This window comes from Bufo bufo, chromosome 3 (genome assembly GCF_905171765.1).
Source record: "Bufo bufo chromosome 3, aBufBuf1.1, whole genome shotgun sequence".
Lineage (NCBI taxonomy): Eukaryota > Metazoa > Chordata > Amphibia > Anura > Bufonidae > Bufo > Bufo bufo.
The window spans coordinates 699,816,600-699,843,480 of NC_053391.1; the positions used below are offsets into that span (position 1 = coordinate 699,816,600).

General features: G+C 47.0%; 1 protein-coding gene across 1 annotated transcript; it reads left to right on the plus strand.

Moving 5' to 3' along the window:
* The first annotated feature begins 2,120 nt into the window (after window positions 1-2,120).
* On the plus strand, window positions 2,121-15,716 carry RRM1 (ribonucleotide reductase catalytic subunit M1). The gene is made up of 18 exons (XM_040426684.1): window positions 2,121-2,226; window positions 2,324-2,501; window positions 2,981-3,081; window positions 3,717-3,776; window positions 3,866-3,905; window positions 4,357-4,519; window positions 9,624-9,765; window positions 10,263-10,346; window positions 10,438-10,599; window positions 10,724-10,803; window positions 10,881-11,082; window positions 11,362-11,511; window positions 11,632-11,853; window positions 12,160-12,236; window positions 13,213-13,348; window positions 13,458-13,553; window positions 14,811-14,999; window positions 15,326-15,716. Exons 1-18 carry the CDS (start codon window positions 2,158-2,160, stop codon window positions 15,515-15,517), a joined length of 2,343 nt encoding a protein of 780 aa, XP_040282618.1. The 5' UTR covers window positions 2,121-2,157; the 3' UTR covers window positions 15,518-15,716.
* The last annotated feature ends 11,165 nt before the right edge of the window (window positions 15,717-26,881 follow it).

A 26,881-nucleotide genomic window follows, 5' to 3' on the forward strand; every position in this document is an offset into this window, starting at 1 on the left:
ACCTCTGTACCCGATGTATCCCCCCAATATCATTATACACCCCCCTCATACACCTCTGTACTGATGTATCCCCCCAATATCATTATACACCCCCTCATACACCTCTGTACCTGATGTATCCCCCCAATATCATTATACACCCCTCATACACCTCTGTACCCGATGTATCCCCCCAATATCATTATACACCCCCCTCATACACCTCTGTACCTGATGTATCCCCCCAATATCATTATACACCCCCCTCATACACCTCTGTACCTGATGTATCCCCCCAATATCATTATACACCCCCGCATACACCTCTGTACCTGATGTAATCCCCCCCAATATCATGTTACACCCCTCATACACCTCTGTACCTGAATGTATCCCCCCTATATCTATTTACAACACCCCCCCATACATCCTCTGTACCCAGTGTATCCCCCCAATATCAGTATACACCCCCTTATACACTCTCTGGTACCCGAGGTATCCCCCCCCAATTATCATGTTACACCCCCTTATACACCTCTGTACCCCGATGTATCCCCACCCCCCCCCTAGATCAATAGGAACACCCCCTCCTACATCCTCTGTACCTGATGTATCCCCCCAAATATCATTATAACACACCCCCTCATACACCTCCGTACCCGATGTATCCCCCAATATCATTATACACCCCCTCATACACCTCTGTACCCGATGTATCCCCCAATATCATTATACACCCCCTCTTACACCTCTGTACCCGATGTATCCCCCAATATCATTATACACCCCCTCATACTCCTCTGTACCTGATGTATCCCCCCCCAATATCATTATACACCCCCTCATGACACCTCTGTACCTGATGTATCCCCCAATATCATTATACACCCCCCTCATACACCTCTGTACCTGATGTATCCCCCCAATATCATTATACACCCCCTCATACACCTCTGTACCTGATGTATCCCCCCCAATATCATTATACACCCCCCTCATACACCTCTGTACCTGATGTATCCCCCGCCCAATATCATTATACACCCCCCTCATACACCTCTGTACCTGATGTATCCCCCCAATATCATTTATACACCCCCTCATACACCTCTGTACCCGATGTATCCCCCCAATATCATTATACACCCCCCTCATACACCTCTGTACCTGATGTATCCCCCCCAATATCATTATACACCCCCTCATACACCTCTGTACCTGATGTATCCCCCCAATATCATTATACACCCCCTCATACACCTCTGTACCTGATGTATCCCCCAATATCATTATACACCCCCTCATACACCTCTGTCCTGATGTATCCCCCCCATTATCATTTATACACCCCCTCATACACCTCTGTACCTTATGTATCCCCCCCAATATCATTATACACCCCCTCATACACCTCTGTACCTGATGTATCCCCCCAATATCTTAAACACCCCCCCATACACCTCTGTACCTGATGTATCCCCCCCAATATCATTATACACACCCCCTTATACACCTCTGTACCCGATGTATCCCCCCAATATCATTATACACCCCCCTTATACACCTCTGTACCCGAAGTATCCCCCCCCCAAAATCATTATACACCCCCTTATACACCTCTGTACCTGATGTATCCACCCCCCCCCCAATTCATTATACACCCCCTCATACACCTCTGTACCTGATGTATCCCCCCAATATCATTATACACCCCCTCATACACCCTGTACCTGATGTATCCCCCATATCATTATACACCCCCTCATACACCTCTGTACCCGATGTATCCCCCAATATCATTATACACCCCCTCATACACCTCTGCATCCTGATGTATTCCCCCCCCCCCCCAATATCATTATACATCCCCCTCATACATCACTTTGGTGTCGGTCATGTGACTCCCGCCCTGCAATGTCTGGTGTCATGGCCGCATCTTGCTGTTCATTTTCAGAAGGTGACGTCTTATTTGGTGCGGGGGTCACTTCTGTCCAGGTCTGTGTATTATCCTCCCTTCCCCCACCTCCTCATATCTGCAGTGTTTACTATAAGGTCTGACCATTGCCCCGGACCCCCCCCCCCCCCAGTATAAGAGTGCCCTCCGCTGTCCTGTGGCTCCTTCTGAGACTCCTCATAGATTTCTCTCCTTTCTCCACAGATGGAAAGCAGGAGCGCGTCATGTTCGATAAGATCACGTCCCGGATCCAGAAATTATGCTACGGACTGAACGGAGACTTTGTGGATCCGGTGAGCGAGCAGTGATGTGTTCTCACTGGTGGTGGGGGGTCTGTACTATAAATGCTCCGCTCCGTCCTGGGGCTCATGATTATTTCTGTGTCTTCAGGCTCAGATCACAATGAAGGTCATCCAGGGGCTGTACAACGGCGTCACCACCGTGGAGCTGGACACGCTGGCAGCAGAAACCGCGGCCACGCTTACCACCAAGTACCCCGACTATGCCATCCTGGCAGCGCGGATCGCCGTCTCCAATCTGCATAAGGAAACCAAGAAAATCTTCAGCGGTGAGCTCGCGATCGCGTTACTAGGACCCTGTGTCCCTGATCTGGCGCCTCTTGTCTCTAGAGCTGCGTTTTCTTAAGAGCAAGCCATGTTCTGCTCTGGATCTGTCAGGCTGCGTTCACACTGGTCATTGTGTCTGAGCGGAGATTGCAGAAACAGGCGAACGGTGCGGGTTATTTCTGCATCCAGTCTGCCATGTGCCTCGCTGCTCTTAAGGCATTGGGCTGCTGCTCCTTAGTAGATCAGTAAGTGCCCAAAACTGCTCTGCATGTGAAGATGAGTACATGGCATCAGACCCTAGGGGCAGGTAAGTCCTTCACAAATCGGGCATTCTCATCGTAGTCAGCCAGTGCGGGGAGTCCTCGGGTATAACCTCTGTCCACTTGCTGTAATGGGACTTCGTTGTCCGCGGTGTACAATCCCTTTAATTGCCTTGGTTTATTAGTAATCCGTTTGAAGTTTATTTTTCTCTTGTTTGCAGAGGTGATGGAAGATCTGTACAACTATGTGAACCCCTTGAACGGACTCCACTCCCCCATGGTTTCTAAAGAGACCCTGGACCGTGTGTTGGCCAATAAAGATGTAAGTGTAAAGTGTAATTCCACTGCCATGTGAGATTTCAGTCTGGTGTGACTGGATATACGTACATGGACGTCTCCTGTGTACTGTCGAGCTGATGATTACTAGAATGAACTTATTCGGCTGTTTGGAGGCTCAGTTAAAGGGGTTGTCCTGTAATATACAGTATATTGATGACCCAATATCTTATTGGTGGGGTCTGACCCCTATCGGTCAGGTGATGAACACCGTGGCCTTTTCCTAGGCTATGTGATGTCACCATACATCAGCCGCTTGGCCCAGTTGCAGCTAAGCCCCATAGAAGTGAATGGGGTTGATCTCACTATGCGATGTGGGGCGCTGTGGGAGCCGCCTGCGCTCACCAGAGCTCCATGAAACAGCTAATCGGCAGGGGTGCCGGTGTCGGACCCTCTCCGATCGGACATTGGCCTATCCTGAGGATTATCCTTTAAATGGGGCTTCCACTGCAGTGTTGGTGTTTTGTGGACTTATTAAAGTACTTATTGGTGGGAGTCCAGACGCTCCAGGGCCGTTGGGGAGCCCCCCCCCCCCACTTGCTTTCTCCACACCAGTGTCTGTGTGATGTGAGCTGTCCTCATTAAGTCTCCAGATGTTCTTATGTCTCATCTTTTCCTCAGCGTCTCAACTCCGCCATTATCTACGACAGAGACTTCTCCTATAACTTCTTTGGATTTAAGGTAAGGATTATGCGGAGGTCCCAGTCCTGAACTGTGACATTGCTGCGTGTCCCTGCGGGTCTCCACTAACTGTCACGCTTCTGTTTCAGACTCTGGAGCGCTCCTATTTACTGAAAATTAATGGAAAAGGTAACTGACTAATTGGATATCTCTGTAGCATCGCTGACTCTTCCTGGGTGGCGGATATGCTGTCCGCAGGGTTACAGTGCACGAGACTGAGAAATCTCATCCAAATGCTGCAAAACAAATCCTGTGCCGAGAATCTTAAATCCGCAGTAAATCCATAGCATTTTTCAAATTATTGCACAAACTGATACGTGGCCAGGTCTGTTCAATGCGTCAGTACAGTCTTAATATTATGTCTGTATTTTGGGCACAGGTATAACCTGAATTTACAGCATCAGATCCCTCTAATCTTAGTTTGTGATGGGCTCTGAAATGTGTCCACGTTATTGGCGGTCTGAGGCCGCGCACTAGTATCGCCCTATAGTTGGTGCTGCCTTTATTCGTTGCCCTTGGTGATAGGTGATTCTACATGGGTGCCATTGTTTTATGTAAATGAGAATGTCTCCTCCTGCAGTGGCAGAACGTCCCCAGCACATGCTGATGAGGGTGTCTGTAGGAATCCATAAAGATGACATCGAAGCAGCAATAGAAACCTATAACCTTCTGTCCGAAAGATGGTTCACCCACGCATCGCCCACTCTGTTCAATGCGGGCACCAACAGACCCCAACTCTCCAGGTAGGTGCTTTATTGGGTGCCGCCGGTGTATTACTCCCTGCACTTTTCTGTGTAATCTTGCCCGCTAACCTGCATTTTTCTTTTATAAAAGGAGCATTTATTTTAATCATTTTCAACCCTCCATAGACTGAGGTCTGCACTACGTGGCAGGTTATGGGTCCTTTTGTGTTGTATATTGTTTGTATCCTCTGACCTCTTCCTGGGTTCACCTTTAGGGCACTTTCACACTAGCGTTATTTATTTCCGGTATTGAAATCAAATAAATGGTCTCAATACTGGAAGAAAAATGCATCAGTTTTCTCCTAATGCATACTGAACGGATTGCTTTCCGTTCAGTATGCATCAGGTCAAAATCCCGGAAAAGTACCGCACTTGTCGAATCCGGCATTGATTTCCATAGAGATGTATGAATGCCAGATCCAAAAAACATATTCCCATTTGCATACGGTTTACTGAATCTGAACAACGCTAGTGTGAAAGTACCCTTATTCGCTCAGTATTGGACTTCTAGTGGTCATTTTAGATTTTTAAGTCCTTAGACGTCCACATTTACTCTCCAGTATTATAGCTTGGCATTAAAGGGGTTCTACAGTTATTTTAAACTGATCGGTGAGGGTCCGACACCTGGGACCCCCGCTGATCAGCTGTTTGAGAAGGCAGCAGCGCTGGTAATAGCGCCGTGGATTTCTCGCTGTTTACCACAGGCCCCATGATGTCACGACTAGTATCACTGGGCTGGGCATCCATTCAAGTGAACAGAGCTTAGCCCCACCCAGGCCAGTGATGCTAGTCGTGACGTCATTGGTCTGGTGGTAAACATGGCCACGGCGCTACTGCCTTCTCAAACAGCTGATCAGCGGAGGTCCCGGGTGTCGGACCCTCACCGATCATATGCTGATGATCTATCCAGAGGGATAGATCATCAGTTTAAAATAACTGCAGAACCCCTTTAAGTGACATGGCATGGTTTTACAAAGTACGATTTCTGAGGGCGTTCTGTTTGTGCCATTTTGTTGCTTTTCTTTTTTTAACCCCTTAAGGACACGGCCATATTTCACCTTAAGGCCTCTTTCACACGGGCGTTGCGGGAAAATGTGCGGGTGCGTTGCGGGAACACCTGTGATTTTTCAGAGCGAGTGCAAAACATTGTAATGCGTTTTGCACTCGCGCGAGAAAAATCGCGCATGTTTGGTACCCAAACTTCACAGAACTTCGGGCTTGGGATTGGTTTTCTGTAGATTGTATTATTTCCCCTTATAACATGGTTATAAGGGAAAATAATAGCATTCTGAATACAGAATGCATAGTAAAACAGCGCTGGAGGGGTTAAAAAAAATAAAATAATAATTTTACTCGCCTTAGTCCACTTGATCGCGGCCCGGCATCTCCTTCTGTCTTTTTTGTTGAATAGGACCTGTGGTGAACATTAATTATAGAAACAGGACCTTTGATGACGTCACTCCGGTCATCACATGGTACGTCACATTATCTTTTACCATGGTGATTCACCATGGTAAAAGATCATGTGACGTACCATGTGATGACCGGAGTGATGTCATCAAAGGTCCTGTAATTAATGCTCACCACAGGTCCTATTCAACAAAGGAGACAGAAGGAGTTGCCGGGCCGCGATCAAGTGGACTAAGGTGAGTTAAATTTTTATTTATTTTTTTAAACCCCTCCAGCACTGTTTTACTATGCATTCTGTATTCAGAATGCTATTATTTTCCCTTATAACCATGTTATGAGGGAAAATAATAATGATTGGGTCTCCATCCAGATCGTCTCCTAGCAACCGTGAGTGAAAATCGCAACGCATCACACAAGTGATGCGTGAAAATCACCGCTCATGTGAACAGCTCCATAGAAATGAATGGGGGTCGGTATTCAGTGCGGGTGCAATGCGTTCAACTCGCGCATCGCATCCGCGCGGAATACTCGCCTGTATGAAAGGGGCCTTGGGACCAGGCCATTTTTTGCAAATCTGGCCAGTGTCACTTTAAGTGGTGTTAACTTTAAAACTCTTTGACTTATCCATTCTGAGTTTGTTTTTTCGTCGCATATTGTACTTCATGACACTGGTAAAATAAAGTTAAAAAAAATCATTTTTATTAATAAAAAAAAAATTTGCCAAAATTTCCAAGTTTCAATTTCTCCTATAATACATAGTAATACCTACCAAAATAGTTATTTTACATTCCCCATATGTCTACTTCATGTTAGGATCATTTTGGGAATGATATTTTATTTTTTGGGGATGTTACAAGGCTTAGAAGTTTAGAAGTAAATCTTGAAATTTCTCAGAAATTTTCAAAAACCCACTTTTTAAGGACCAGTTCAGGTCTGAAGTCACTTTGTGAGGCTTACATAATAGAAACCACCCAAAAATGACCCCATTCTAGAAACTACACCCCTCAAGGTATTCAAAACTGATTTACAAACGTTAACTCTTTAGGGGCTAATTTTTTGCGGGATGAGGTGACTGTTAGGATACTTTCACACTAGCGTTTTTCTTTTCCGGCATAGAGTTCCATCCTAGGGGCTCTATACTGGAAAAGAACTGATCAGTTTTATCCCCATGCATTCTGAATGGAGAGTAATCCGTTCAGGATGTCTTTAGTTCAGTTAAAAGAGAAAACCGCAGCATGCTACGGTTTTATCTCCGTCTAAAACAAAATGAAGACTTGCCTGAATGCCGGATCTGGCATTTTTTCCCATAGGAATGTATTAGTGCCGCATTCGGAATCCCGGATCAGCCCTTCTGGTCTGCGCATGCGCAGACTGAAAAAAAGGTGAAAAAAATAAATGCCGGATCCGTTTTGCCGGATGACACCGGAAAGACGGATCTGCCATTTCAATGCATTTTTTCGACTGATCAGGCATTTTTAATACTGATAAGGATCCTGATCAGTCTTACTAATGCCATCAGTTGGCATACGTTTTGCCTGATCCGGCAGGCAGTTCCAGCGGCGTGCCGGATCTCTCTGCCGCAAGTGTGAAAGTAGCCTTAGATTGGTACTATTTTGGTGGGCAAACGCCTTTTTGATCGCTTGCTGTTGTACTTTTTGTGATGTAAGGTGACAAAAAATGGTTTATTTAGCACAGTTTTTATTTTTTACGGTGTTCATCTGAGGGGTTAGGTCATGTGATATGTTAATAGAGCCGGTCAATACCCACGCGGTGATGCCTAAAATGTTTTTTTTTATTATTTTTTTTATAATCGTGCCATCCACAGATTCCCCATCACAGTGCCATCCCCAGACCCCCCCCTCCCCATCACAGTGCCATCCCCAGATCCCCCCCTCCCCATCACAGTGCCATCCCCAGATCCCCCCCTCCCCATCACAGTGCCATCCCCAGATCCCCCCCTCCCCATCACAGTGCCATCCCCAGATCCCCTCCTCCCCATCACAGTGCCATCCCCAGATCCCCCCCTCCCCATCACAGTGCCATCCCCAGATCCCCCCCTCCCCATCACAGTGCCATCCCCAGATCCCCCCCCTCCCCATCACAGTGCCATCCCCAGATCCCCCCCTCCCCATCACAGTGCCATCCCCAGATCCCCCCCTCCCCATCACAGTGCCATCCCCAGATCCCCCCCTCCCCATCACAGTGCCATCCCCAGATCCCCCCCTCCCCATCACAGTGCCATCCCCAGATCCCCCCCTCCCCATCACAGTGCCATCCCCAGATCCCCCCCTCCCCATCACAGTGCCATCCCCAGATCCCCCCCTCCCCATCACAGTGCCATCCCCAGATCCCCCCCTCCCCATCACAGTGCCATCCCCAGATCCCCCCCTCCCCATCACAGTGCCATCCCTTAACCAGCAATAACTTGAACTTTAAATCACTGCATCTTTATTACCTTACAATGAAGCTCCAGTAACAGGCAGAGCGGGCGGCGGTGTAATGTCACTTACTTACGTGAGTGACATTACACCGCCGCCCGCTCTGCCTGTTACTGGAGCTTCATTGTAAGGTAATAAAGATGCAGTGATTTAAAGTTCAAGGACCCGCAGGCAATAGCGCCTGACCGCCTGCATAGCAACGAATCGTCCAATTATTCGATAACTGCATTCATTGAAAACGAATCCGGTTATCGAAATATTATCGATGACGTTGATTAATCGTTGCCGCCCTAAAGAGCACGAGTCGGTTTTATTCTATTGTGAATGCCATAAAAGCAAAACTGGAGTAATTGTGTGTTTTTTTTAATTTTTTTTCTCTCCCTGCTTCCCACTACATTGTGTGCAATAGTAAATGGTGGCATTAGAAGGTGCAACTTGTCCTGTAAAAAAAAAAAAGGCCCTCATACGGCTATGAAAACTGAAAATTGCTGTGTCAGGAAGGGGTTAAAGAGGACTTCCAATAAACTTGCAGTTCAGTCGGAGCGTCATGTTGGCGAGCTTCTATGGGAATGATTTGGTGCACCATAACTTACATTCCTTCTCATTCTGGGCCTGAGTGCAGTCCGCAGCCCCAGTGTGAACAGGGCTTTACGGTTTTGTCTCCCTGTAAGACACACTTTTGACTCCCAAATTGGGGGGTAAAAATGTCGGCATCTAATGGGGCGAATATTACTGAGTGCTTTTGGAAGTGCTCATTGGTAAAGCAGGAGTGGTGAATGCAGTGCTCCTCTGTACTCGCCGCTCCCTGGTCTTCACATGCTGTGACCCGCCCCCACAGCGTGAGGATGCAGGCCGTCTCTGGGACCTCGCACTGAATCTCGGGATCGGCGGTGTCTTTAAAGGGCTTGTCCAAGATTAGAAAACATGGCTGCTTTATTCCAACTACCTGTTTGGTATTGCAGCTCAGCTCCATTTGAAGTGAATGGGGCTAAGCAGTGATTCCACAAACAATCGGAAGAAAGCGTCTACTTCTAGTCCGGCTCCTGCCCACCTTTTTTTTTTGTTTTCCGATGGCATCAGAGGATTTTAGGAACATCTTTAGGACCCGGCACAGGAAAGTCTTCCTTAGTTTCCGGCCCTTACCACTCTCTGTTACTTTATTGGTGTTGAGGATGAGACATTTGTAGAATAGATTCCAGTGTTACTGTCCCTTCTGTCACTGTAATATTAACCAGTAATCTTCTGTTTCTTCCTAGCTGTTTTCTGCTCTGCATGAAGGATGACAGCATTGAAGGCATTTACGACACTTTGAAGCAATGTGCTCTGATTTCCAAGTCCGCTGGAGGGATTGGTCTCGCCGTCAGCTGTATCCGGGCCACTGGCAGTTATATTGCGGGGGTCAGTGTACTGTGGTACTCATCTCTATTAAAATGTCTGCTGTTTGGCTTGTCCAGACAAATTCTGTTTCCTGTCTGACATCATGTGTGGGGAGATGTCACTGCAGGTTGTGTCTATGCGGCTGGTATCCTGCATAGGTTCTAGTCCAACCTGAAGGCGTTTGCGGAGGAAACCACTTAGCATGGCATAGGTTGAATTTTTAGGGGGCATCTGAAGCTCTGCCACCTGCGGCGGTCAACTGCTTGCAAACTTGTGTGTTCATTTGCAGCCAATTTATGGTAGCCTAGGCTTAATGAAGGATCATTGACAACGCTTGGCATTGAGTGGTTACAGGGCTTCCTGGACCGTGTAGTGACACATTGGCAGTCACGGGCAGAGCCACCTCCTTTGCAGTCACTGCAGTGAATACAGCGTACAGCCGTGACACCATGTTAACACCCTGCCTTCCATCAGCTGAAGCTTTAATATCATGCTTTAACTATTTCTTTTCTTTATAGACCAATGGTAATTCCAATGGCTTGGTTCCAATGTTGCGTGTCTATAACAACACCGCTCGCTATGTGGATCAAGGAGGAAACAAGGTTTGTAGCTTTGTCTTCAGTCGTTTCATCCTTACTATATGTAGTAAAGTTCTCTCCGGAGCTTAGACGTGACTCTGACATTTTTCTACAGAGACCTGGTGCATTTGCGATCTACCTGGAGCCATGGCATTATGATGTCTTTGAGTTCTTGGACTTGAAGAAGAATACTGGAAAGGAGGAGCAAAGGGCAAGAGATCTCTTCTTTGGTCTGTGGATCCCTGATCTGTTCATGAAACGAGTGGAGTCTAATCAGGTGCAGATAACATCTCGGAGATAAATTATAGAAAGACGATTCTCTCTGTCGTATGATCTGCTCTTTAAGGGGGGCATGTAGTGGAGGCCTGGTTTTATCAGTGGTATATTGTCTTTTCCTGTAGGACTGGTCCCTGATGTGTCCTCATGAGTGTCCAGGTCTGGAGGATGTGTGGGGAGAGGAGTTTGAAGAGCTCTACGAAAGGTGGGACCTGATTGTCAATCGGATGTACATTATTACTTATTGCCGTGCGGTTCCTTTAGAGGCCTATTGTATTTCAGGTACGAGAAAGAGGGTCGGGCTCGCAAAGTAGTGAAGGCGCAGCAGGTGTGGTACGCCGTTATTGAATCGCAGACAGAAACTGGCACTCCATACATGCTCTACAAGGATTCGTGTAACCGGAAGAGCAACCAGCAGAATCTTGGCACCATTAGGTGCAGTAATCTTTGTACGGAGATCGTGGAGTACACCAGTGAGAAGGAGGTGAGGACATCATGACAGGAATTATCATTTTCTTTATTGGTTGCACTGTGCATGGTTTTGTGTGCTTTTGAAGCAGCGTCTTGGATTTCATATCCCTTTTATAGATTAGATATTTTACGTTACCGGTCAGTGGGCATTCCCTTGCTTCCCATGTGGTGCTTACACTGTAGGTGGATTTAAAGAACTTACAGAGGGTAGTGTGAATGACGGTCTATCTGGTATATACCTGCCAATACATTGTGTAGTCTGTACTAATAGAAGATTAATATCTGTTTTTAGGTTGCTGTATGTAACCTGGCATCTCTCGCACTGAACATGTATGTAACTCCTGAGCGGACCTATGACTTCAAGAAGCTGGCAGATGTGACCAAAGTCATAGTCAGAAACCTGAATAAAATCATTGAAATCAACTTCTATCCAGTCCCTGAGGTAAGCATTGTAGCGGGCTCTGCCCAGCACTCATCTGACGCCTCCTCGGCTCACGGCTTCTTGCGACTTTAGCATTGTGTGAAGTCTGCAAAGATGTCATCCATCTCTCAATTCCTGCAGGCTGAATACTCAAACAAGAGGCACCGACCCATCGGAATTGGAGTGCAGGGCCTTGCCGACGCGTTTATCCTAATGAGATATCCGTTTGAAAGTGAAGAAGCTCAGCTACTGAACAAGCAGATCTTTGAGACCATCTACTACGCCGCTCTGGAGTCCAGCTGTGTACTCGCCAAAGAACTGGGAACCTACGACACATACGAGGGGTCTCCAGTTAGTAAAGGGGTGAGGTTTCTCTTCAGTCCGGTGCTTTCATCTCTGATAAGGCCTCATTCAGAGACGTGTCCAGTACAGAAAACACGCTCTGTGTTGGGGGCGAGACTTCCCGTTATGGACGCTGCTCGTTTCACCGATACAAGTGTAATTCTGTAGAAACGCAGTTAGTTACAGACAGTGTTATAAATCATTATAATGCCGTGTGATCCTGCGAAACGAGCAGCGTCCATAATGGAAACTGCACGCACGTATGGAGCGTTTCCCACACTGGACACACCCCTCTGAAAGAGGCCTAAGCTGGGTTTCTCTCTGCAGATCTTGCAGCACGACATGTGGAATGTGACCCCTACTGAGCTCTGGGACTGGAAATCCCTGCGGGAGAAGATTGCCAAGTGAGTGCCACTAAGAGCGCGCTTTTACGGTCTACTTAATGTAATCCATCGCTCCTTGTAATAAACTCTAACCACTTAATAACCAGCGATGCTTGAGCCAACTACACTTCAGCAGCCGTAACGTGTGGAGAAAATGCTTTCTGCACCAGATGTTGTGTTTGTAACTTTTGAATACTTTTTTTAATTAAGTTTGGACTCGTTAAGATATTAGTTTGATATCTTTACCCTCTGTATTAGTATCCCCCTGTATGCTGCTGCATTATTCTTGTCCCTATGACACAGGATTTTGTAGGTAACTGCCCAAACCGCAGGCTTGGTGAACAGACGGCACTGAGGTCCTTTCTAGGTCCCTAGGGTCAATTACACAGTGGTTCCCAGTCTCCAGTTGCATCATTGGAAAATTTTATGATCAGAGGGAGCACCCTTTATTTTGCTGCAGTCACCCTTGACTACGTTAATAAAAGGGTTAAACTTTGAACGTTCCACCAGTCCCTACCATTAGAGCAGGGGCTGGACTGGCATTAGCTATTGGGAGGCATAGGACCCTCGCTATATGGGACCCTTGTGCAGGACTTTCTGTAATGCCGGTTACAGCAGGACAAGGGGCTCCTCCTGGTGGACCAGTGGATTAGGCAGGAATTCTAGAAAGATGGCGTCCAGCCCGGGCACTGCTTCAGTTTACAGATCTTCAGAAAACCTTCACTTATTCATAACCGTAAAGTGAGCGCACCTAAGAATATACAAATCTATTACATACAAGTCCTGTACATACAGAAACGTCCCATAAACTCAAACAAAACTCGTGAAGAGCGCCCTGGTAAGCACTCCCCATACCTGTCCCCCCATAGCAACCAATAGGCGGCTGAATCAACAAGGGGGGGGAGTAATTAATAGCCTTATCCTTTTTTTGCCTCGTCTTCTGTGGTGACCTGTATGATCTGTGGTTAGTGCGTGAATGTCGCTGTTCTCCTTACAGGTATGGGGTTAGAAACAGCCTCCTCCTCGCTCCAATGCCCACAGCGTCCACTGCACAGATCCTGGGGAACAATGAGTCCATTGAGCCGTACACCAGCAACATCTACACCCGCAGAGTCTTATCCGGGGAGTTCCAGGTACACTCCATACTTCACCTTGTGTCTCAGTCCAATCTGAAGCCTCGAAGCCGTATCTGCCCGGTGTTCTCACCGTTCTTCATCCAGGATTCTGCCTGTCTTCCCTTAGATTGTGAACCCACACTTACTAAAGGACCTGACGGAAAGAGGCTTATGGAATGAAGAGATGAAGAATCAGATCATTTCCTGTAATGGATCTATTCAGGTAACTCATTAACTGCCGGGACGTATTGGTGCTTGTGTTCAGGCCAGTCATTGCTGCAGTGACGTGATGACCGGCTACCTCAGAACGCCTGGGTGCCAGCAGTAGGACTTGGTATGAACAGCTGGTTACAGTGGGGAACCTTTTAAAGGGCATCGGTCAGCCCTGAAACTGGTTGACCTGTTGCATGTGCACTTGGCAGTTAGAGGACCTTTCACTGGTCCTGACGTTACAGTATTGGTACCTGGTAGTGTCGGCAATGATTAGTAGATATCAGATGGGCTGCTCTGTTAACCCCTCCCATTCACTATTGCCTCCCTTTTATGCTAATTAGTAGCATCAGTACAGGGAGGAGAAGATGGCCGCGTCTCCCTGGCTGTGAGCTGCCCAATCACAGCACAGCCATGGAGAAGGAAACGCCAGTTGAGAAATGCGGCTGTCTGCCCGTCCCTGTACCGATGCTGCTAATTAGCATACAAGGCGGCAAAAGTACACAGGGGGGGACGGAGCAGCCTATCTGGGGGGGGGGGGGTGGAAAGCACCCAGATATCTACTAATTTCCTACACTGCCAGGGACTAATATTGTATTGTCCGGACCAGTGAGACGCCCTGTTTTAAAGGCTATGTACACCTTTTTGGGGCAATTTTTTTTTTTTTTTTTTACTGCATTGTATTTATTTTGAGCTAAAAACTATTTTTTTCAATTGGTCTTTATTACGAATATGGAACCTTTTTTTCTGTCCAGAGCTGAGATGCTCTAATTTCTCCTCATCTCTGCTCTCACCTTGTAAACACTCGTTACAGCTCGGTTGTTACTGATAATCTGGCTTTAAGTGTTTCTGATCTCTCAGTCCCTTAGAGATGAGGGTTATTAGATGATGGCACAGAGTGAAAGTACCAGTCACACAGCTGGAAATACAGTTAACCCTTTGACAGTACGGCTTAATAGTTTTTAAAGGCCAATTGAAAATATGATTTTTATAGCCAGAAATGAGTAAAATGCTATCGTAGGCAAAAATTGCCTCTGAAGGTGTCCATCGCCTTAAAGACATCTGTGTTGGTCCCCTGCTTGCATATGCCTGCGTTGCTGAGAAAAATTAAGCTTTAAGTTATGCAAATGAGCCTCTAGGAGCAACGGGGGCGTTGCCGTTACTCCTAGAGCCTCCGCTCTCTGCACTTTGACAGGGCCGGGCGTGATGATTTTTTTCCCTGGATGTAGTGTTCAGCAGAATTGACTTAACTGGATTCCTTTATGTTTAGAGCATCGCAGAGATCCCTGAGGACCTGAAACTACTCTACAAGACCGTGTGGGAAATTTCTCAGAAAACCATCATCCAGATGGCGGCGGACAGAGGAGCGTTCATTGATCAGAGTCAGTCTCTGAACATCCACGTGGCGGAGCCCAACTACGGCAAGCTGACCAGCATGCACTTCTATGGCTGGAAGCAGGTGCGTCTCATGTAGGGGTAAAAGCTTTCCAAACCCTGAGGGCTTCTAACCATTGTCTTAACGCGGCGGAGACTTTACATGTCGGACGTTGCTGCGGTAAAATCTGCGTCTGTTACATCCGGGCTGTGCTGCAGATTTACCACAGGTTTCACTCCTGCCACACTGAAAATGGTGAAATCTTCAGGGGAGAGAATGAGCTGCAGATTTGAGTATCCGCACCAGCAGTGCAGTGGTGACATGTAATCCACTTGTATTCTGCCAATCTGCCCAGTGTGAATTCACCCTTACTAGTGCACTTTCTGCAGCTTTACGGTTTCTCTTTCCAGGGATTGAAGACTGGCATGTACTATCTGCGAACGCGGCCGGCAGCAAATCCCATCCAATTCACACTAAATAAGGAACAGCTAAAAGAAACCCTTTCAAAGGAGGCCGAAAAATTGGAAGAGAAGGAACGCAATAAAGCCGCCATGGTGTGTTCTCTAGAAAACCGTGATGATTGTCTCATGTGTGGATCCTAGAAGAGATTGCAGCTCCTGCTCTGTATAACAAACTCAGACTTTTAGGCCACTTGTGACCGGCAGTCCCTGTGAAGCCTTTTCCTACACGCACACATAATCTGCAGTCTATTGGGTTGGGCCTTAGTTCTCTGTTCATTACCTGGAGGTCAAGAAAGGTCCTTCTCATGCACTAGAAAATAATGAATTGATCTTTTTTCTACAGAAGGTTTGAGAGTTTTTATTCTTTAGTGTTTGTGTAGCCTAAAATCATACCCCTTCAGAGGTCAGCACAATTGTCTCGGTTGCAAACCGGAGCAATGTAAGGCTATTGGCTCTCCGGTATGTGCCGTACAGTTGTGTACTTTTAACCTTTTGCCTCCTGTTCTATCTTGAGTCCAGCACACACTCAGTACAGTGCAACCTTCGGTAGACAATTACATTGCAAAGTTGCATTGAGTAGTGGTCGTTTGGAGGGTGGTATTATCAAAGATGGGCTCTATGGCTGGTGCTGGTTCTATATTAGGGCTCTTTCACACTTGCGTTGTCCGGATCCGTCGTGTACTCCATTTGCCGGAGGTGCCCGCCGGATCCGTAACACCGCAAGTGAACTGAAAGCATTTGAAGACGGATCAGTCTATTAAAAGTCCTGGTTGCCGTAGTAGTAGTGGGGAGCGGGGGAGCAGTATACTTACCGTCCGTGCGGCTCCCGGGGTGCTCCAGAATGATGTCAGAGCGCCCCATGCGCATGGATGTCTGATCCATGCGCGTGGGGCGCCCTGACGTCACTCTGAAGCACCCCGGGAGCCGCACGGACTCTAAGTATACTGTTTCCCACTACACTTTACCATGGCAAACAGGACTTTAGTGTCCTGGCAGCCATGGTAACCATTCAGAAAAAGCTAAACGTCGGATCCGGTAATGCGCCGAAACGATGTTTAGCTTAAGCCCAGATCCGGATTAATGCCTTTCAATGGGCATTAATTCCGGATCCGGCCTTGCGGCAAGTGTTCATGATTTTTGGGCGGAGCAAAAAGCGCAGCATGCTGTGGTATTTTCTCTGGCCAAAAAACGTTCCGGTCCTGAACTGAAGACATCCTGATGCATCCTGAACGGATGTCTCTCCATTCAGAATGCATTAGGATAATCCTGATCAGGATTTTTCCGGCATAGAGCCCCGACGACGGAACTCTATGCCGGAAAAGAAAAGCGCAAGTGTGAAAGAGCCCTTACTCGCCGATACTGTTTTAATACAAGGTTTGTTTTCCACTGTGGACATGGTCCTCCTCAATGTAGCTGGTAGCAGTGCAGATTCTCTCAGATCGATCGCCAGTCGAACCTCCTCCAGCTAGGTACTAAAACTTACGAGGTGCTAGTTTCAACTAGGGATCGACTGATATTATTTTTTTTTAGAGCTGATACCGATAATCTGAACTTTCAGGCTGATAATTTATACTGATATTTTATATCTCATAATATATATTAGTAGTCACTGAGGTGGTGGACATCTGCATTGGGCACTAGTATATTTTAAATGTAAATTAATAAAGCCCTTAGTTGGTAGTCCATTTATAATATACTAGTGCCAATTTCCACACCATCCCCCAACCCCCCCCCTCCTCATCATCTCCGGGTCCGGCATCTCGCTCCCATCTTCTCCGACCTGCGCTGCGCTGACAGCGTGCAGAGTCAGGTCATAGTGCGCGCACTACGTCCTGACGCTGTACGGGGTCAGGACAGTGCAGCGCGGGCGCCATCAAAGAAGACCAGGGAGTTTGAGTATCGGAAGTGCTTGCTGTGCTTCTTCCCAGCTCCTGATGCATACTAGTGCGGTCTTCCATAATGGAAGCGTTCACTAGTATTCGCTTTATATGCATTATCGGTATATTGGCAAGGTTAGATGCCGATAATTTACAAAATCCTGAATATCGGCCGATAAGATCGATACCCCCTAGTTTCAACTATTGCCTATAGGGTAGAGTGGAGTTGAGCCAGTTCCATGAAGGGAGAGGCTTATGCTTAAAGGTTATGTATACCTTTTGGAGACAGTAGTTTTTTTTTTTTTATATTATTATACTGCATGTAATAACCCTCATCTCTAAATTACCAAGAGGACAATTAACGACCTTGTTCACACGTCAGTTATTTCCGGTTATTGTGAGCCAAAACCAGGTGCGAGTAAAAAACACCCACAACAGGTGCAGATCTTTTCCATTTTACCTTCTCTGTGTAGCCTCCACTCCTGGTGGTTTCTCATCAGTAAGATAAGGATAGAGCTTTGAGTGTTTATAAGGTCTGAGAGCCAGAGATAAGGAGCCCGACAGCTCCCTGTCTGACGGAGCAGAGAGAAAATTCCAATCCTGCTACTAGAGCATCTTGGCTCTGTACAGAAAAAAAAGTCTCTATTTTTTTGTTGAAAATGATGATTTTTTTTTAGCTCATAATAAGTACAGTTTACTAATAAATATAAATTTGGTCCCAAAGGTGTGTATAGCCTTTAAAGGCGTTTTTTGGTGATCTACCCTCTGGATTGGTCATCGGTCTCTGATCAGTGATTTGGTCTGACCCTCACCAATCAGTTGTTTTAGGCATCGGCACTTGTAGTAGTGCAGCGTCCTTCTCGCCGCTTTCTGCAAGCCATGTGACGTCACATAGCGTAGGCGCAGCTCAGCCCTCTTGTGACCGCAAGCACAGCCGCTATACGGTGCAGTGGTTGGTGAGCAGAGAAGCCTGTGGCCCCACTGCAAGTGATGAAACCTTCTCAAACAGTTGAGCGGCGGGATCCTGAATCATTAATGCATATATTACACAGATTATAGCTCTTGGAGGTAACGTGGTACTCCACACACGCAGTCTGCTCTAACGAGTGGGTGATGACTTATCAATCATTTACAAACAGTCATTTACACTAATAGTTGCCTTATTTTCACATGTTAGAACTCATTAATAAAACATAACTTTTAATTACTATTGTAGAAATAACTTAGACCAATTAAATCGTTAACCCCTTCGCTACCAGCACAGTACATGTTTGGCGCTGGCACGATGAGTAAACATGGCGCCCGCTCACACTTGCAGTTGGCGCCATGGCCAGCAGATCTCTGCTGTTTCAAACAGCAGAGACCTGCCGCTAATTACCGTGAACGGCAATAATGCCGATCGCTGTAATTAAATGCGTTTAGATGCCGTGACTAAGTGAGGTCAGCGCATCTTAATGCACAGAAACCTGGAAGCTTGCGCTTCCGTGCTTGCAACCGATGCTGAAAGTATTCATGCTGCAATTCTTATTTTGGCCACCAGATGTCAGGCCAGGATATGAAATGACCAAAATAGGGTTTCAATGTCAAATTAAAAACCCCTGATAGAACAAAATTAAGAAAACATTATTTATAGGCTCATATAAGACCATCAAAATCACAAAAAAAAAAAATCACCTCCCTTTCCGTATAATTAAAAAATAAATGCCTAAATAACAAATGTAAACATCATGGGTATCATTGTGACCAAAAACGCCCATACTATTAAAAATATAAAAAATTTATTCCAATACGGCGAATGGCGTAACTGGTGATTTTCCACTTTTTCATCTCTTCTCTTACCCAAAAAAAAGTAATAAAATGTGATCATAAAGTCTCACAAATGGTATCAATAAAACTGAATAGTCCTGCAAAAAAATGAGCCCCTAAACAGTGCAGTAGACACAAGTATAAAAAAGTTATGGGGGGTCAGAATATGGTGATGTAAAAAAAAAAAAGTTAATGTATTTTTACACTATTTAGACATAAAGAACCTATACATACGGAGTGTCGTTGTAATCGTACTGACCCAGAGGCATGGGTCAGTTTTGCGCTAAATGAAACGTTGTGGGAACAAAACCTGTAAAACTGGCGGGATCGTGTTTGTTCTCCAATTCCACTCCATTTGATTTTTTTTTTTTTTCTGCTTCCCTCAACATTTTATGCCATAATTAATGGTGGCATTAGAAAGTACAACTTGTCCCGCAAATAATAAGCCCTCGTACAGCTATGTGACTGGAAAAATAAAAAAGTTATGGCTCATGGGAAATGGGGAAGAAAAACGAGGTGCCTAGCTGATCGATGAGGTTCTGACTGCTGAGACCAATAATCCCAAGTTTTCATATAAATCATCTATCATGTGGCCTATGTGCAGCACAGTCACTATACAATGTACGACCCTGTGCTCGGTTAGCTGTGAGGAGGCCTCTTCAGACAGCTGATCAATGTCTGATCCCCACCAACCAGATATTGGCCTATCCTGGGGATGGGTCATCGGTGTTCTTCTCCCAGAGGACCCCTTTTCTGAGCCTTTGTTACTGATTGTCTCTCCTCTGGATGGGTCATCTGTGTCTGATCGGTGGGGGTCCGACACCTGGAACCCTCGCCGATCAGCTGTTTGAGAGGGCAGCGGCAGCTCGCCAAGCACAGCGCCGTACAATGTATAGTGGCTGTGCTTGGTATTGCAGCTCTGCCCCATTTACTTGAATGGGGCTGAGCTACTCCTAGTCCACATGACAGATGCGTCAATTTTGACATAAATTTGTTTTCCCTTAGTCCTAACAGCAGCACAAGTGGGGATTTGCCCCTGTGAAGCTGGTCAGGACAGGCAGAATTTTTATTGAACAAAAATCTCTGCCCAGTATCATTAATTAATTGATGCCACCCCTATCTAATCCGCCCCCTGTCTGGACTGGGTTGCTTTAACAAGTAATCCACACAACCCAAAGGGTGGGAAATTTGTGTGCTGCTGTTAGGACTAAGGGAAAACCAATTTACGTCAAAATTGACGCTTCCCTTTCGTCCTAACCAGCAGCACAAGTAGGGAAGTAGCAAGGACCTTACACAAATCTGGGAGGGCAAAAATCTACGTGTGAACATATATACCAACAATAATTTCTCTTAGTCTTAGGGAGCGCAGCACTTAGAACAGAGTGTCCAAAGGCAGCTCCTTCTGCTCGCCTTTAATCTATCCGGTAGTAAGAGATAAACGTTTTCTGGGAACTCCAAGAGGCGGCAGCGCAAATCTGGTCTAAAGGAACTAATTTCCTTTCAGCATACGACGTGGATACTTCCCTGGTCGAATGGGCAGATTTGTATCTACAAATGACAGCGGTGCCAGATTTTGTGATAGAAAGGTCAAACGGATACTGTCCTTGATCCACCTACTCAAAGTAGGCTTGGAGGCTTTTAGCCCTCTGTTTTTCCCTGAGAAGGCTAGAAGGAGATTCTCAGATCTTCTGAAGTCCAGTGTTCTGTGCAAATATACTTTTAGAACCCTTAGAATGTCTAGGGTGAGTAACTTTTCCTCCTCTGGAGACGGAGCAGGAGAAAACTTTGGTAATGTTATCATCTGGTTAATATTTGCAACTGAAGGCACCTTCGGCAGAAAGGTTGGCAGGAACCTCAACAGGACCCTGTCCTGGAGGAAAGTTGGGTATGGCTCTGCCGCTCCTAGAGCTTGAAGTTCCCCAATTCTTTTAGCCGAGGTAATGCGGGGGGGGGCGCGCGCGGCGGCGGCGGCACACAACCCTTTTAGCACTATTGCTAGATCCCACTCAGAGGTCGGTCTCAGGATGCTAGGTTTAAGTCTCTGAGCTCCTTTAAGGAACCTCCTGATTAGGTGGTCTTGAGAAATCGGCCTACCAATACATGCCGACAAAGCAGAGACGTGAGCTCTGAGTGTAGATGGGCTTAGACCCTTGACTAGACCATCCTGAAAGGAACTGTAGGTATTGCAGAGAGAGGAGGATCTGAGGGAACTACCTCTCTCTCAGTACACCATAGAATGAAAATCTTATATATCCTGGAGTATTTTCTGTTTGTGGACTCTGCCCGGGAGTGCGAGATTGTTCTCAAGACCTCCGCAGATAACCCTCTAGCGTCTAGAAGGGACCTGTCAATCTCTAGGCTGTCAGACTGAGTCTCCTCAGATCTAGACAGGGACCTGTGCCCTGATACACTAGGTCCTGTATTAGTGGAAGAAGGTCTCCAATATGTGCCCTGGCTCATCTGCATGAGCTGGGTGAACCAAGACCTCTTTGGCCAGAATGGTATGATGGCTATTACTGAGGTCTGGTCTTGTTTGATCTTCATCAATACCCTTGGTATCATGGAAATTGGAGGGAAACACATAAGCCAGCCTGAACCTCCAAGTTATGGACAGAGCGTCTATCGCTACAGTGTTGTCGTCCTTGTAAAGGGAGCAGAACCTGTTCACCTTGGTGTTCAATCGAGTTGCCATCAGATCGATCTCCGGGGCACCCCAACGCTGGACAATCCAGGAAAAGATGTTCTCGTTCAATGACCATTCCCCTGGAACGGGAAGGCCCCGACTTAGGCGATCTGCCACTACATTGAGGTCTCTGATATGATCCTATCTAAGTCGGATAGGATGGTCTCTGCCCAATCGAGAATTAGTCCTACCTCCCTCAGGAGAGTCTGGGATCTCGTTCCTCCCTGTCTGTTTAGGTAAGCCACTACTGTTGTGTTGTCGGTACGGACTCTCACCGCCTGACTGCGGATGATAGGAGCAAAATGATTGAGGGCTAGTCTGACCGCTCTCAACTCCCTCAAATTGGAAGAGAGGAGTCTTTCCTGATGACTCCAGGTACCTTGTACTGAATAGTCCTCCAGATGGGTTCCCCAACCTAGAAGGGAGGCGTCTGTGGTCAACGTAATCCAACGCGGTTGGATCAAGGACCTCCCATCTGTTAGGTTCCTCCACCAACTGAGTGAAGGACGGGCTTTTACAGACAGGGAGTGCATCCGGTCCAAGTCCTTTAACACTTCTTCCTGAAGTGGGCGTAGATGCCATAAGGCCCACGGAACTGCCTCTGCAGATGCTGACATGTGGCCTTACATCCTCATGAGAACCCTGATAGACACCCGTCTGGGTGGAAGTAGAAACTCTGCCGCCTTTATTACTCTGTCTTTCCTCTGAGGCGACAGGGACAGGATCATCTGCTAGGAACCCTAGGAATGTTCTCGTGGTGGATGGGATCCACTGTAACTTGTCCCAGTTTATAAGCCAACCTAGAGTCTGCAGAGTGTCGAGAGCTTGCTGGAGGTGAGTCTGCAGGACAACTGCGGAGGCGGCTTTTAGCAGCCAGTTGTCTAAATAGGGGACGACTTCTAACCCTATAAACCTTAAATGCGCGACAACAGAAGCCTGCCACCTTTGTAAAGGTGTGCGGGGCAGAGGAGATGCCGAAGGGCAACACAGCAAATTAGTAGTGCTTCACTACACCGCCTATGGTCACTGCAACTCTGAGGTATTTTTTGTGCGCTGGATAGATGGGAACATGAAGGTAAGCATCCTTCAGATCTATCGTCACCATCATATCTCCTGGGTTCAGGATGTTTATAACTGAATGAATGGTTTCCATCCGGAAACGCTTCTTTCTGATAAAATGGTTTAAATAGCGTAGGTCGATGATCATACGCCAATCCCCTAATGGCTTTGGGACCAGAAATATGGGAGAATAAACTCCCCGACCTTGCTCGCTCGGAGAAACTTCTTCCAGTGCCCCCTTTTCTACGTACTGCCGTACCGAATCCTCCAGGACTAACTGCCTGGTGGGAGTCAAAACCTTTGTCAGGATGAACCTCTCCTGAGGTAGGGAAATAAAGTCGATCTTGTACCCTGATGTTATGACTTCTAACACCCATGGGTCTGGAATTTTTTGATTCCAAAAAACTTGAAATAAACTTAAACGACCTCTAACTGGAGGAATGAACTGAGGGTTTGGGCCTGGAACAGCGGGTGAGGACAGGAAGCTGTCGGGCTACTGAGAGTCATGGTTCAGCCCTGCGGTTTCCACAACCACGGCCTCTGCCTCTTTTATTTCCTTCAGAGCGCCTCTGGGTCCTGTCTCCCCTCTGGAACCTTGCTGGTCTACCTCTTCCTCGACCCCGAAAGGACTGCTGAGGAAGGGACTTCCCCTTTTTATCAGCGAGGTCCTCCATTAAGCGATCCAGCTCCGAACCGAATAGCCTGCCTGGCTCATAGGGAAGGGAGCAGAGGTTGAATTTTGACTTGTTGTCTGCTACCCATGGCTTCAGCCAAAGGGGCCGTCTGCTGGCCGAAGAAAGTGCCATATATTTTGCAGCTAATTTTAACTGCTGTTGGGATGCGTCAGCCCAAAAATCTATCTCTAACAAAAGGGTCTTGAACTGGTCTAGGATATCGTCTCTGGCAACCCCCGAATCCCTATCAGGTAACTGAGAATCTGTTTGATTTTTATCAAACTAAGGGTACCCCCAGTGTAATATTCTATGCCGCTGAGGGTAAGAACCCAAGTGGACTCAGCCTCTTGTTTTTATTATTATCGGAGCGCACAAACGGCGTCTGAGACCGGAAGTGATGCAAAAGACGCACTTCCGGTCTTACGAGAATGGCAGAGTGAGAGCGCATGCTGCACTAGCGTCCGAAAGCGCAGGGTAAGGCTATAAGCACCGGAGGGGGGAGGGAAAAGAGGGAAGGGGAAAGAGAAGACGTCTGAAGCGAACGGTCCTCATTATCCTGGCCGGATCCATCGTCGGCAGCGGACCTGTAAAACAAACAACAATGTAAAACACACTGATACACTCAACCCTTCAAGGGGAAAAAAACTCCTGAAGGGAGTTTAGCCTGTCCATTTCCAGTCCACAGGACAGAAAAAAAAGCAACCCCGTCCAGACATATAAGGGTGGCATCAATTAATTAATTAATGATACTTGGCAGAGATTTTTGTTCAATAAAAATTCCGCCTCTCCTGACCAGCTTCACAGGGGCAAATCCCCCCACTTGTGCTGCTGGTTAGGACGAAAGGGAAGAACGTGTGGTCACTGGCATAGGAGAAGCTTTAAGAAGGCCACAGCACTACTATGGGCATCGCTGCCTTCTTAAACAGCTGATCGGACCCCCACTGATCAGATGCTGATGACTTGTCCACAGGATGCGACATTAGTATAGGAGTCTCGGAAAACCCCTTTAAGTTTAGGGAATCTGAGAACTTTTCTCCTCAAGTAGCAAAACACAAAAAGACCACTCGTGTATATACTTTAATAAGGCTACTTTCACACTAGCGTTAATATTTTCCGGTATTGAGATCCGTCATAGGATCTTGATACTGGAAAAAAAAAAAAAAACGCTTCCGTTTTGTCCCCATTCATTGTCAATGGGGACAAAACGTAACAGAACGGAGCGCTCCAAAATGTGTTCCGTTCTCATACCGGAGAGCAGCACGGTTTTATCTCCGTCCTGGGATGCGGAGCAAAACAGATCCGTCATGACCCACAATGCAAGTCGATGGGGATGGATCAGTTTTCTCTGACGCAATAGAAAACGGATCCGTCCCCCATTGACTTTTAATGGAGTTCATGACGGATCCGTTATGGCTATAGAATCGTTAATTTCTAACGATAATTTGTTTTCCCTTAGTCCTAACAGCAGCACAGATGGGGTTAACTGCCCCTGTGGACTGGTAGGACCGGCGGAATTTTTAATGAGCCCAAGAACCAATAAGCGATCTTCAGCTCCCTGAAAGGGAGGAGATCGCCCCCCATCCCACCGTGTCTTTAACAAGCATAATGTACCTAGGGTGGGATATTTGTGTGTTGCTGTTAGGACTAAGGGAAAACAAATTATCGTTAGAAATTAACGATTCCCTTACGTCCTACCAGCAGCACAGATTGGGAGATTGCAAGAAGAATCCCCTAGGGAGGGTCCTCATGCCTGGCAGAACTAAGAATTGTCTGCCCAAAAGCCGAAAACTCTGCCACCCTAGCATCTATCCTATAATGGGAGATGAAGGTTGATTCAGAGCTCCAGGAAGCCGCCTTACAGATCAACTCTAAGGGGAGAAGTCTTCTCTCCGCAACAGAGGTGGAGACAGCCCTAGTAGAATGGGCCCTCACAAACTCCGGAGGATCTAGAGATTGGGAGACGAAAGCCTCCCTAATGGCTTCCTTGATCCAGCGACTAATGGTAGCTTTAGACGCTTTACGGCCTTTAGACTTACCGGCAAACAGGATGAGGAGATTCTCATCTATCCTGAACTCTCTGGATCTATCCACATAGACCTGGAGGCACCTCGAAATATCCAGCGGGTGTCTGGCTGGAGTATCAGAGGAGAAGGCTGAAAACAAAACTGGTAAAGAGATTACCTGGTTAATATTTTGGAAGGTTGGAACCTTAGGCCTGAAGTAGGGTAAAAACTTCAGGAGTACTCTGTCCTGCAAGAAGATGATGTAAGGGTGAATTGCAGAAAGCCTGTAGTTCAGAGATCCTTTTGGCTGAAGCTACAGCCAGAAGAAAAACCACCTTTAAGGTCAAAAATCTGAATTCCACCTCCTCCAATGGCTCGAAGGGGGGAGATGCTAGCCCCCTGAGCACTACTGAAAGATCCCACTGGGGAATAGGTTTCAGTATAGTAGGCTTTAGTCTTTCAGCTCCCTTCAGGAACCGTTTGATGAGTGGGTCCCGAGAATGTGGCCTGTTAAGACAGGCCGAGATGGCACAAATCTGTACTTTCAAGGTAGCTGGAGAAAGACCTTTATCTAATCCATCTTGAAAGAATTGCAATATCGCAGGAAGGGGCGGATCTGCAGACGCCACCTGTTTGAAATCACACCATGACACGAAGATTCTCATGATCCTGGAGTAGGCCTTCTTCGTAGACTCTGCTCTGGAATGCGACAAAGTTCTCAGGACCGACTCGGAAAGCCCTTCTATGTTGAGAAGGGACTGATCAACCTCCAGGCTGTCAGGTTGAACCTGTGCAGATCTGGGCAGAGGTGAGTGTCCCACGACACCAGGGTCTGCTCCGGGGAGAGTCTCCAGTATTGTCCCCAACTCATCTTAATGAGCTGGGTAAACCAGGATCTCCTGGGCCAGAACGGTATGATGGCTATTACCAAGGCCTGATCCTGACGGATTTTCGTCAATACCCTCGGTATCAAGGAAAACGGAGGGAAGATGTAAGCCAGCCTGAACCTCCACGGTATCGACAGAGCATCTATCGCCAGGGGGTTGTCTTCCCTGTACAGGGAACAGAACCTCAGCACCTTGGCGTTGAACCTGGTCGCCATGAGATCCACCTCTGGCATACCCCATCTGTGAACTAACTGCCTGAAGATCTCCGGATGCAGAGACCACTCCATGGTCGGTAATCCTCGACTTAAGCGGTCCGCTATCATATTGAGGGAGCCTCGAATATGAGTGGCAGATAGATGGGAAAGGTTCGTCTCTGCCGACCGAAGAATTACCCTGATCTCTGATAGAAGGGGCAATGATCTTGTGCCTCCCTGCTTGTTTATATAGAGAACCGCAGTCATATTGTCTGACTGGACTTTCACTGCTTTGCCCCAGATCTGAGGGGCGAAGTGAAGG

Coding starts and splice junctions, on each gene's coding strand:
- RRM1 (XM_040426684.1), top strand. CDS start 2,158: ATGTTCGATAAGATCACGTCCCGGATCCAGAAATTATGCTACGGACTG. Junction 10,600..10,723: donor AACGAGTGGAGTCTAATCAG/GTGCAGATAACA, acceptor CTTTTCCTGTAG/GACTGGTCCCTGATGTGTCC. Junction 13,554..14,810: donor CCTGTAATGGATCTATTCAG/GTAACTCATTAA, acceptor CTTTATGTTTAG/AGCATCGCAGAGATCCCTGA.